The following is a 12,704-nucleotide window of genomic DNA, read 5'->3' as shown; positions in this document are numbered from 1 at the left end:
AATGGCCACCATCCATCCGACCTGCTAACAAAGAACACCCCCAAAAAGGAGCTCATGAATCCCTCTGTCTCGGTCCGGGAGGCATTCCAATGACTAAAGAATGCTATAACCAGCAGTTCAGTCTTGATCTCACCTGATCACACCCAGCCATTCATTCTCCAAACCAATGCCTCCGAGGTAGGCATAGGGGCAGTGCTTTCTCAAGTGACCCCGAACGGGTCGGAACGCCCAGTCCTGTTTTTAAGTCATAAACTCTTCCCTCAGGAACAACACTACCCCGTAATCGGGAAGGAATGTTTGGCTGTCAAGTGGGCTATCGAAAAGCTCAGATACTACTTGGAGGGGAGGCCGTTCATGCTATATACCGACCATGCTCCTTTGGTGTGGTTAAGTCAGAAAAAGGGTAACAATCCAAGAGTGATGCGATGGTTTTTGTCCCTCCAATCATACATCTTTGAAATCAAGCACAGAAGAGGCGTCCTGATTTCCAACGCTGATCTTCTCTCCCGCATTCCATTCCTCCCTGAGCGGGAAGACTCTAGGGGTGGGGTGTGTCAGAAACCGGCGCCTTTGGAGCCCGATCCTACGCATATGACACCTCTTCAATGGCCCACCCATCTCTTTTTACAGCCTCCCGAAACTGATGTCACCCATAACACTCTGGCCGATGATGAAGCACCTTACCGCTGGCCCTTTAAGTCATGGCAGGAAGAGGTGATAAGCCCTACCACCTGGAGGTGGGATTGCCCTGCGTCAGAGGACGATAAAGACCAAGAAGCGGAAGACGACGTTGTCCACTTTCGGAAGGAGGTCTGGTGAGAGAACTGTGAAAAGGAGCCGAGAACCCTGCTGTCGAGCCGTGAAGAGGAGCCGGAAGACCCGAGAGACGGTGCTGAAATCTGGGAAGGAAAGCCAGGAGGCCGCCGATTCTACGAGGCGCCCCGTCATGCTCCCTGGAGGGAAGTGGCATGCACAGGTACGTGCAAGGTTCCTGGGAGCTGGGAGGCAGGTGGACGCGCATTCCGTGGGAGGCGAGGAGGATTCCTCATAGGGCTCCACGGGAAAGGTTGTGCGTGTTGTTTGCGCTCTCCCTGTCTCACAGTGACAGTCCCCTGTCCGCTGCACCGTACACTGTGCTTAAACGGGTGCTACATCCCTCACTCCCTCGCCATTGCAACGTTTTGGTATCTTGCGCTAACAGATGTGCATTTTCCTTGTTTATTTTTGGTGTCAACGATCCTCCCTACGAAGAGCTGCCCCCCTGAAAGAGATGTCAAGGAGAAGAAGGAATTCCCTGAAGCATATGTCTAGTGCTTGTGTCATCCTGTTTTGTTATATTGCTTTGCGCACCCATTTGGTCTACGAGTTAACCAATAAAGAGAACGTCTGTCTGTCTACAGTTGTTGTGCAACCCCTGTGTCACGCTACATAGCCTCGAACACCTTTGGCAGCAGATCACCCTAATTTTAGAGAACAGTACCAGATTGCTTTGAACTTTTTGCTGCTAGTTTTGCCCTGAGGCGGAAAGCCGGGGTATTAGGCCATAGATCTTGCTGTCTCTTGACCTATTTGCTACTATTGCGTTTTTGCACAAACATTATTTTAAAATTGATTTTATCGTGTTGTACACTCTCCTGGGGACTTGTTACTCACCTTGACCCTAACAGCCTTCCCCGCAGCCGATTAGGAGCTGACGCGGGACGCTGAAAGGGTAAGCCGCCTTCTTGGGTGAGGCGCCAGGTTGCGGACCAGTTGGTTCTTCCGCCCCACGCTCTTCCTGTACTTATGGTGGACTTTTCCCGCCCGCATAGCGGGCGGGCACATTGGGCGCGCCGACAGCGCGGCGTGCCCGTCTGCGTCTGTCCGCGCCCAAACGGGCCCAGGGGCCATATCCCCTGGCCAAATTTCTAATCCGCCTCAAAGACTTATTTACAGAACAGACCAACTGCGAGCTTATGGGTTCCATCGTAACGCAGACTGCTCCACTTTTGATCTGACTAGTAAATTCTCTCAGTCTTGTTTAGGCTGCCCATTTTCTTTGGAAGCCCCTCTGCTGTGCTGTAGCTGTTCACCTCAAACGCAGATTATCTCTAAAATGGCATATAACTTTCTCAGTATGAACTGTTGCTCTGTACCCAAGCACAGACGGGAGATCTTTGATCTCCTAAACGAGGAGCAACTTGACGCTCTTTTTGTCACGGAGTCTTGGTTCTACGATGGCTCTGGACCAGACATCGCTGAAGCACTTCCTGCCAACTATGCCATTGTTAGGTGCAATAGGGAGGCCAAAGTTGGCGGGGGCATTGCTATCATTTTCAAAAATGTGTATCAATGCCAATTGGATCACACCGCCTTAAATAACTGTGAAGCTGCGTCCTTCAAACTTGCCCTCCATCCTAAAACTTCACTGACGGGCCTTTTAATCTACCGTCCTCCCAGCCAATGACTGGGTTACCCATCTGTCCGAACTCATTTCTTCTATCCTCACAATCTCCAGTACTTTGCTAGTCGTGGGTGACTTTAATATTCATCTGGAGGACTCCAACAACTCCTCGACCAGAACTTTGATTGCCGATCTTAAGGCAATGAACATTATTTTCCACCTTTACGGCCCGACGCACAAAGGTGTTCACCTTTTAGATCCTATCTTTTCCAATTTATCACACTTACAATGTATTCCGGCCTTGCCCGTTCTTTGGTCTGACCACTATCTAGTTAGTTTTAGGGTCACACCTATGAACGTTTTAGCTCTACACAGAAATACCCATGCGGTAAGCAGGAGGGCATGGAAAAAGTTGGATATTGTCTCGCTAAATAACGTATTAGCTACTCACCTTCCCGCAGAATTGCTTGCGTCAGTTGACGTCGAAACCGCAGCTATATTGATGGACTCCTGGCTTAAAAATGCCGTCAACATCTGCCTCCCTGCTTCCTTCAAGAAGGATGCACTCCACAAGACTCCAGCCCCTTGGTATACGGAGGCGTTAAAAGTAAACAACTCTTACTGCAAAAAGCTTGAACGCATTTGGCGTAGAGACTACTCCCAGCCTGCAGCACTCGCCTACAAAAATGCCTTAAAAACCTATCATAAAGCCTGTGCCCTGACCAGGGCCAACTTTGTCACCAAAACCATAACTGACGCTATCGACAAATCGAAAGTATTATTTGGCCTGGTGAAAAACCTTGCTGGCTCCCTAACTACATATTTAACAACAAGGGGTGGTGATTGACAGAGTTTCTGAATTAAGCAGAATACTCTCACCCAGTCAAGAGATCAGGGCTAGATCCAACACCGTTTTTTAGCTCACTGCACCATCCCAGCTCAGAACCTGGCTATATGCAAATTAGCCTGTTCCTGTCCCAGTGCATGATGGGAACAGGGCAAACCAAACTACCAAGCCAATTCTTACACTGGGAAGGAAACAAGCTTCCGGGGACCGGTTTCTGGCATTTCAGCCGTCGTCGGCCCGGCTTGCTTGAATCCTGATGGTGCAATGAGCAAGGGACTCACATCCGAGTATACCCTTCCACGCTTAGGATGGACAAAATATTTAACAACAAGGGGTGGTGATGGACAGAGTTTCTGAATTAAGCAGAATACTCTCACCCAGTCAAGAGATCAGGGCTAGATCCAACACCGTTTTTTAGCTCACTGCACCATCCCAGCTCAGAACCTGGCTATATGCAAATTAGTCTGTTCCTGTCCCAGTGCATGATGGGAACAGGGCAAACCAAACTACCAAGCCAATTCTTACACTGGGAAGGAAACAAGCTTCCGGGGACCGGTTTCTGGCATTTCAGCCGTCGTCGGCCCGGCTTGCTTGAATCCTGATGGTGCAATGAGCAAGGGACTCACATCTGAGTATACCCTTCCACGCTTAGGGTGGACAAAATATTTAACAACAAGGGGTGGTGATGGACAGAGTTTCTGAATTAAGCAGAATACTCTCACCCAGTCAAGAGATCAGGGCTAGATCCAACACCGTTTTTTAGCTCACTGCACCATCCCAGCTCAGAACCTGGCTATATGCAAATTAGTCTGTTCCTGTCCCAGTGCATGATGGGAACAGGGCAAATCAAACTACCAAGCCAATTCTTACACTGGGAAGGAAACAAGCTTCCGGGGACCGGTTTCTGGCATTTCAGCCGTCGTCGGCCCGGCTTGCTTGAATCCTGATGGTGCAATGAGCAAGGGACTCACATCTGAGTATACCCTTCCACGCTTAGGGTGGACAAAATATTTAACAACAAGGGGTGGTGATGGACAGAGTTTCTGAATTAAGCAGAATACTCTCACCCAGTCCAGAGATCAGGGCTAGATCCAACACCGTTTTTTAGCTCACTGCACCATCCCAGCTCAGAACCTGGCTATATGCAAATTAGTCTGTTCCTGTCCCAGTGCATGATGGGAACAGGGCAAACCAAACTACCAAGCCAATTCTTACACTGGGAAGGAAACAAGCTTCCGGGGACCGGTTTCTGGCATTTCAGCCGTCGTCGGCCCGGCTTGCTTGAATCCTGATGGTGCAATGAGCAAGGGACTCACATCTGAGTATACCCTTCCACGCTAAGGGTGGACAAAATATTTAACAACAAGGGGTGGTGATGGACAGAGTTTCTGAATTAAGCAGAATACTCTCACCCAGTCAAGAGATCAGGGCTAGATCCAACACCGTTTTGTTCATCACCACCCCCTTTTCTGAATCGTTTTTGGCCACTATAGGTGTGGCAGGGTATACTCAGACATGAGTCCCTTGCTCACTGCACCATCAGGATTCAAGCAAGCCGGGCCGACGACGGCTGAAATGCCAGAAACCGGTCCCCGGAAGCTTGTCTCCTTTCTGGTGAAGAATTGGCTTGGTAGTTTAGTCTGCCCTGTTCCCATGATGCACTGGGCCAGGGACAGACTGATTTGCATATAGCCAGGTTCTGAGCTGGGATGGTGCAGTGAGCTAAATAACGGTGATGGATCAAGCCCTGATCTTTGGACTGGGTAAGAGTGGTCTGCTTAATTCAGACACTCTGTTCATCACCACCCCCTTTTCTGAATCGGCTCCCTAACTACAGCAGAAGCTCCCCCTTTGTCGAGCCGTAAGTGTGACGAAATTGCCCACTTTTTTACTAGCAAAGTGGACAAGATCCATCAGGATATTTCCACTCAAAACAGCCATAACAACCATATGGTTTCTTCCACATATGCAACGGTGACTAATCGCCACTTGGCTTCCACTATTGGTCCGCTTCTAACCTGGCCTGATTTACAGCCTGATGGTCTTCTTGAAATTCTGTGTAAAATAAAATCTGGCTCCCCTTCCGACCCCTTACCTATCGCTGTACTCCGGTCACTTGATCCCCCGCAACTGTCCACGATTTGTTCCACTCTGAACCTCTCCCTCAAGACTGCTACCGTCCCAGCCAGTTGGAAACACGCAATGATCACGCCGCTGCTGAAAAAGCCTACTGCAGACCCTGGGATTCTTTCAAACTATCGCCCTATTTCATTGTTGCCTGCCTTTTCTAAGGTTCTAGAGCGACACATTCATCACCACCTCACTCAGTCTGGGACCACAAATAACTTATTGCATCCTTCGCAATCAGGTTTTCGGCCAGGTTTCTCTACGGAAAGAACACTCCTGGGCGTCACGGAGAATCTTCGGTCCCTGCTTGACAGAGGCGAGACAGCCGCTCTGATATTGCTGGACCTCAGCGCGGCGTTCGACACCATCTCACATAAAATTCTCCTTGACTCTCTATCCACCATGGGTATTGAAGGATCAGCCTTGGCTGGCTGGCTTCATTCCTCTCTGACCGCACTTTCCAAATTTTCTCGCACTCAGCCACCTCTAATATTTATTCCCAGCCTCACGGTGTCCCCCAAGGTTCCTTTCTTAGTCCTTTACTTTTCAATCTTTATGTTACCCCTCTGGCCCACATAGCAGACAGCGTCGGACTTACTTTGTTCACATATACCGAAGATTCACAGGTTGTCTCTTCCCTTACTAAATCTGACAGGGCCTCCACCTCTCTCCTTCAGTTTGGACTTGGGGAAATCGCCAAGTGGATGAACCGCAATCTTCTCAAACTGAATGGGGGGGGAAGACTGAGGTCCTCGTCCTCGGGCACAAACCAGATCTTTGGTCCCCCAGACACTGGCCTGCAGAGTTAGGCCCGCTTCCTTCTCCTGCGGAGCAGGCGCGTAACCTGGGTGTCATCATCAACAGGGGTCTGACAATGCAGGGTCAGGCTAACAAGGTGTCATCAACATGCTTTACCATCATACGCTGGCTCAGAAAGATCTTGTGGATGCTGCCCAGTGACGCCCAGAGATCTGTGATTAATGCCTTGGTCACCTCCTGGTTGGATTATGGCAACATACTCTACCTAGGGGTGGCCAAGGCAGTCACTCGACGCCTGCAACTTGTGCAAAATGCTGCGGCGTGCCTTCTCAGTGGCTGCCGCAAAACTGATCACATATCTAGTCACCTTTGTGACCTTCACTGGCTGAAGGTGGACAGCTGAGTGAAGTTTAAGGCGCTTAGCTACATGCATAAGATTAGGAATAAGGTGGCACCTAGGTACTTGCAGACCTTGGTGAAGTGCTATTCTCCTACCCGTTCCCTTCGCTCCTCTTCCCAAAGTCTCTTTTCTGTGCCTAAGGTCAAACTCTCCAGAATGGGCAGTCGCTCCTTTACCTATCTGGGGCCCAAGTTATGGAACTCCCTCCCTCTGGATATTCGGTCAGAGAACTGTTACACTCGCTTTCGTAAAGCTGTCAAGACCTGGCTTTTTGATCAATAACTTAATGGCCTCTTCTATCTTCTGCTAGCTGCATTATCTTAGCGCCGGGAAACCCTTTCGGGTAGCTGTCGCGCTTTAAAAGCTCAAATAATAAATAAATAAGTATTCACCTGCTTCCATAGCTAATTATAGTATTACAACTATATGAGAAACCTCATTAGCCTGAAGACGTCCAAATGTAGCGCTTGTTTGACAAAGCACACACTGCCAGAACCCCCTTTAGCGATTTCTGATTGAAATTCAGCATCTACTAATTTCATAAGATTTGATCAAATCAATCTTCCCTTTTTAAAATCTAAACTGCTGCTTCCTATGTCCCCATTCTATTTCACAGACATAATTAAGAACAGGCTCATGGTAGAAAAAGTTATGTAACAATGTATCTAAGAATTTATAAGCAACATTTCAATGTTAAGACTGTACATCAAACATAAACCGAGAGAACACACTATATAGTAATCACTAACTTGTTCTTTTTCAGATGAAGAACGTATTCCTTCCCTTCAACGGTAATAAGATAAGCTTCGTGGTCCTGAAAAATTCAAAGAGAAATCAAAAGTGTGTTAGAACTGTAAAAGCAAAAGCATGACAAAAAATCATTGATCAAATGTACTGTTTTGTCAATGAGAAACCTAACAGTTATTAAGCACAGTGTGAGCTGATACACCTTCACCCCTTCATATAAATCAAAGACATATATCGAACCTTAACACATATACAATCAAACACCAATAACATTTTACTTGTTTTGACCTGCTGATAAAAAAACTGACCAAATTAATAAAACTCGCACTTGATCCTAAAGCTACAACAAAGTTGTATGTTTAATGTAAATTGCCAATCAAAATTTGTATTTTATCATTTGCATTCTTTTAAACATTTTAATAACTGAAAATAAAGTAGACATTAAATTCACAACCAACAATACTTTTGGAGTAACAGGTATCTAATTTTCTCATGTTTTTAGTTTTGTTCATACCTGTACTAACATAGTGACAAGTACTGGGAAAGCCAACAGGATTCCCCTTTCTGAGCTACTGACTTTGCCAATGGTTTTTAGACACACTGCACGGCATCTGCAATGTTCTCATCTAAAAAATGAAGCAGTGCTTTTTTTCATTTTAGTTACTGATCCGAGTTGGTAAAGCACCCTGGTAACAGAGAGCAAAACAAATGCAGTCACGAAATAAAAATGTAGTGCCAGAAAAGCAAGCAGTGGAATCAGCGATTTCAGCCAATCAACGGGAAGTTACATATATGCCTCATCTCATGGGCAATATTTTAGCTACATTGTTGGCTAACTGTAGAAAAGATAAAGGTCTATAAGAACCACAGTTGTAAGGGTCTTTCTCGAACTATACTGAGGAAGCTGTATGACGAAAACGTTAGAGCTGCCTAGTCTTATGGGCAATATTTTAGCTATAGATAGTTTAAATGAACAATAACAAAGGTCTATAGAAACCACTTTTGTATGGAGTCTTCTTGAGTATACATACATTATTTCTGAGTTTGGTAAGCAAAGTGACTTCCTTTTGATAAACTTATCATCCTAGAATCCTCAGATTCAATCATGGTTGCCATCAGGTTCTTGTCTGGTTATCACCTCTGTTCTTGCCCCAATTAAGTTCGCTCTTTGGGTTTCATGATTTATACTGTCCGACACTGCCTTCAATTTTCAATCTCATAGTTTACAAGTGCTGCAATTCTGTTTTTAAGGTTGAAGACGATTTTAAACTCAGATTTCATGCCCACCTTAATTGAGAGGTGGAGACACATACACACGCGATAATTACATGCGCTTCTGTTCAGGCAAACATCTATTGATAGGTATATGCAGATTTGACGATATCCCCGTTATTTTTTTTATTTTTTTGCCTTCGGCTGGCTTCCCTTGCACCATAAAATTAAGTTTAAGTTGTACTGATTGCCATAAATGAAATTCACATTGTCACTGATACCCTACTAGGTGATGAAGTTCCGAACTCATGCAAAGATCTCTATAGGGCGGAAAACCCAAGGTTGTGGTGAGTAAATATGTCCAATCAAGCTGCTTCATCTACTTCTCTTTGACTGTGGAGGTCCTGACTGCTTGAGATCTACATATTAGGACATCATTTCTGCACCACAGGAGGGCACAAAAATGTTTATTGAGTTAAGTGCTTCAGAAAAATATCATTTGGTATGAGGTCTCCATTATTGCAAATTTTAATAATGCATACATGCAGGAGATATTTCGTGTTCATTGTTGTCCAGCTCTACTTTGACTAACACTGTCGTTTTATTTTGATTTTCTTATAAATGCATTGAATGAAGTAAGTCATTGTGTTTATACAGACCCATTCTTACAACTAAACCAAGCGAAGGATGCACACTACCATGGCCCACCCGCCACAGCGAGCCAGCATACACCTGTCTAACAATACAACGTAAGTGGGTTCTGCTGGTAATACTGAGGATGTATCCCAATCAATGTTCCCTCTAATTATTTTCCTCTGTTTGCGGCAGTGTAGGGTCTCTGTACGCTGCAGCCATGGCTATGTGTGCCAGGAACCACACAGCGTGTGTGTGCAGTGCCAAATATCACTCCAAACATTTGCTTAAAACCCTAGCAGCCCAGCTCTGTTCAGAAGAGACATTTTATTCCACTGTCTGATGTAACATTTCCTATACATTGATTTACACACTATGATTCAGTGTCTCTAGATGTATAGGAAACCTTAAGGTTTATAAGAGACAAAGATGTGCCTATAATGAGAATCTCAATACCATTGTTTTCGGTAGACTGTCCTCCAACTTTAAGAGATCACCAGAGTGTCCTCAGCCATTATAGGAACACATTTGTCTCTTTTAAACCTTAAGGTTTCCTATACATCTAGATTAAGCGAGGCCAAGACATCATTTTAAAAAAACAGGTTCCTTGATTTTGGCTTCAAACTGCAGAAAAGTGATCTCATTCTTGGCTGATTCACAATGGGGTTTGAGCACATCTGTGCTACACATTTGTGTAGAGAATGCGTGTACTTATGACGCAAAATTCCTACAACTTGGATCTGGGCCTAAAGGAAAAGCCAGAGGTCAGTGCAAGTGCTACCATGTGTGACCGTACAAATTTAAGTTAGGTGCACACCTGGCAGTTACAGATCAATTGGAGTCAGAATCAGCTTCGGTACGGGGTAGGATGGATGGTAGTGATATGGTTGGGATTGGTACCAGGTGGCTCTGGGTTACGTCAGCCACGGAAGTCACATCAATTCTGCCAATATTTTCTAATTTGTTTCACGCCGTACAGAGGAGAATATAACAATTTCTAGATAAAGAAAAAACAGAAAGACACAGACTGACGGCATTGTGGCAGGCAGTCAGGAAAACAATACTGAATCTGCAGGAAGCTGCATATCCATCAAAAGAACTTCACCCAAGGTGTGCAACTTGACTTCTAAAACTCCTTCCGCAGATTCCCAATGTGAACCCCTCCCAACGGAATTCATAAATGGAAGTAGGCTAAGTAAGATGCAGACACATTCAAGCTGTGGGAAGCCAAGCAATAGTGTTTACACCTAGAATTGAAGGGTACCCTGGAATCAGCCAAATTATTGGTATCTAGTCTTCTATGTATCTAGGTATCTAGGCTCTCACGATTCTGATGTCCAGGCCACATCATTATGAAAATGGAGTACGGCCCCAGCATAGAGTTATCCCCACATTTGACCCCCTCTCTCCTCAAACTCCTATATTCATGGTCAGCAACAGGTTAACGTGAGCTGATAAGCTATACCACTGGATCTTCAGGGCTCGTCTACTCATGACTGTACCGAGTACAAGTCTTCAGTATGCCACCAAAGACCAAGAAGACCACGTGCTTCCTTCTCCTCAACTGTGCTCAATAAACAGCTGATGAAACTATGTTGGGTAGGACCATTCTGCATGTCACTTGCTGCTTCAGTGCGAAAACAAACTATGTGTGAAAGGAGCTACTCTGAGTAAGGAAAAAAAGCAGGCGCTTAGCTGGCAGACACTGGCTGGGAGTTGCTGTTAGACGAAGGCCATTAGTGCTTTCAGGACTTATTGTAAGTCACTCAGTCCTAAAAGCAGCCAAAGGGTTTGCAGTCCAACAGAAAATGTTAGATTTCCCAGTCTTGCTCAAGTGTAACTATTTAAGTAATTTAACTATCACCGACTGACAGCTGAGTCTATAATTTTTAACACAAGGCTGAGCTCAAGCGACTCTCACTATTCTTAAGTGGTTATTTTATAGGTTCCTTTTCAGATATCATGGTCTTATTGTAGCTCAAGGTGCTCTTTAGGTCGAAGCCTACCCGACAGCGCAGCTAACTGGTTTGCTAATATCATCTTGGGGACATTCAGAAAGCTTCCCTGGGAATGCATTCCACCCGTTGTTTACCATTGGCTTTGTGGTTTGTAACTCACATTTGCTTGCTTTCAATTTGCTGTCTCTATTTGTTTTAGCTTGTTAAGCTCGAGTTTGTACCTTCCCTTGCCAAACCCTATTTACTGTATTCGTCCACCTGTGCTCGATTTCTGTAAATAGGACTATAAATCTTGTTCTTATTTTGGCACATTTGTTGTGCATTCAAAGTCCGAGGTCAGATGCTAGGTTCTCTATTCCAGGGAGGTTGGTGCTTACTTTTCTTTCTCTGGCTTCAAAGTGAGAGTATTTATGTGCCAATCATGCGGTTCTGGGATGGCTTGAGGAAGGCTGTTAGATGTTATTTTTCTAGAACACAATTAAAGTGTAATGTCTGTAAATGAACTGTGCAGAAATTTCAGAATTAGAAAACCCCAAATAAAGCACATTTTTAGTAATCCTTGAGTGTTGTAGAAGCAAATATTTTAAAGGTATCAAAACAAATCAATGCACTAGGTGATGACATTGCAGTTTGTGAGCTGTACACTTTTATCAGTGACACTGTGCCTGAGCAAATGTAATGGTGATTTCAATTGAAGATGTGTTGTCGCTAATGGAAGTGTGCTACCACACCATGCATATTCCCCTCTACTCTGGACTACTCTAAGCCACTGCACTCTACTCTGCACCTCTCCACTTTATACTATGCCACTGCACTCTGCACTACTCCATTCGACACAACTGCACTCTACGTATCTCTATGCCAATGCACTCTATGCCACTCTACTCTACACCACTGCACTCTTTGCCACTCCAGTCTACTCTGCACAACTCCAAGCTACGCCACTGCAACACTTCACTCTATGCCACTGAACTGTATGCCAATACACACTACACTGTACAACTCCACTTTGCACCCCTACACTCTATACCAATCCACTGTACACCACTCTAATCTACTCTGCGTAACCGCACTCTACCCCACTTAATGCCATTACTCCACGCCACAGCACTTTACCCTGCACCACTCGACTCTACGCCACTTCACTCTGCTCTGAAACAATCTATATTAGACCTCTGCACTCTATGCCACTGCACTCTACTCTGTACCATTGTCATCTACGCCACTCTTTCGAAACCACTCTACGACACTCTACTCTGCAACACTGCACTCTCGCCACTGAACTCAATGCCACACAATTCTGCAGCATTACACTCTACGCTAATGCACTCTGCAGCACTCCACTCTATGCCACTGCACTCTACTCCACTGCATTCTATGGCACTCTACTCTGAACCACTCTATGCCACGGCAATCTCTCCCTCTACTCTGCACCACTCTATTCCAAGCCACTGACCTCTACTATGCACCACTCCAATCTATTTCACTGCATTCTAAGACACTGCACTGTATGCCACAGAATTTAATGCCGCTGCACTCTACCACACTATAGTCTGCAACACTCTACGTCAATGCACACTACACAGGTACACTTTATGCCACTCCACTGTAACCCACGCTATGCCATTGCACTCTACT

The 12,704-nt window shown here is 45.4% G+C and overlaps 1 protein-coding gene across 2 annotated transcripts in view; it reads right to left on the bottom strand.

Annotated features, from left to right (window-relative positions):
• The window catches only part of ADAM9 (ADAM metallopeptidase domain 9), a 563,447-nt gene that overhangs the window by 333,442 nt on the left and 217,301 nt on the right, over positions 1-12,704 (bottom strand). The window contains exon 3 of one of the 2 annotated variants that reach the window (XM_086943741.1): positions 7,266-7,330. The exons of the other annotated variant lie outside the window; for it this stretch is intronic. Within the exon in view, the coding sequence (XP_086799867.1) occupies positions 7,266-7,330 (65 nt within the window). The remainder of the gene's footprint in view (positions 1-7,265; positions 7,331-12,704) is intronic. 2 annotated transcript variants of the gene reach the window in all.

This window comes from Lissotriton vulgaris, chromosome 11 (assembly GCF_964263255.1).
Source record: "Lissotriton vulgaris chromosome 11, aLisVul1.2, whole genome shotgun sequence".
Lineage (NCBI taxonomy): Eukaryota > Metazoa > Chordata > Amphibia > Caudata > Salamandridae > Lissotriton > Lissotriton vulgaris.
The sequence above is the reverse complement of the archived record's forward strand: the minus strand, read 5'-3'. Positions and strand labels throughout refer to the sequence as shown.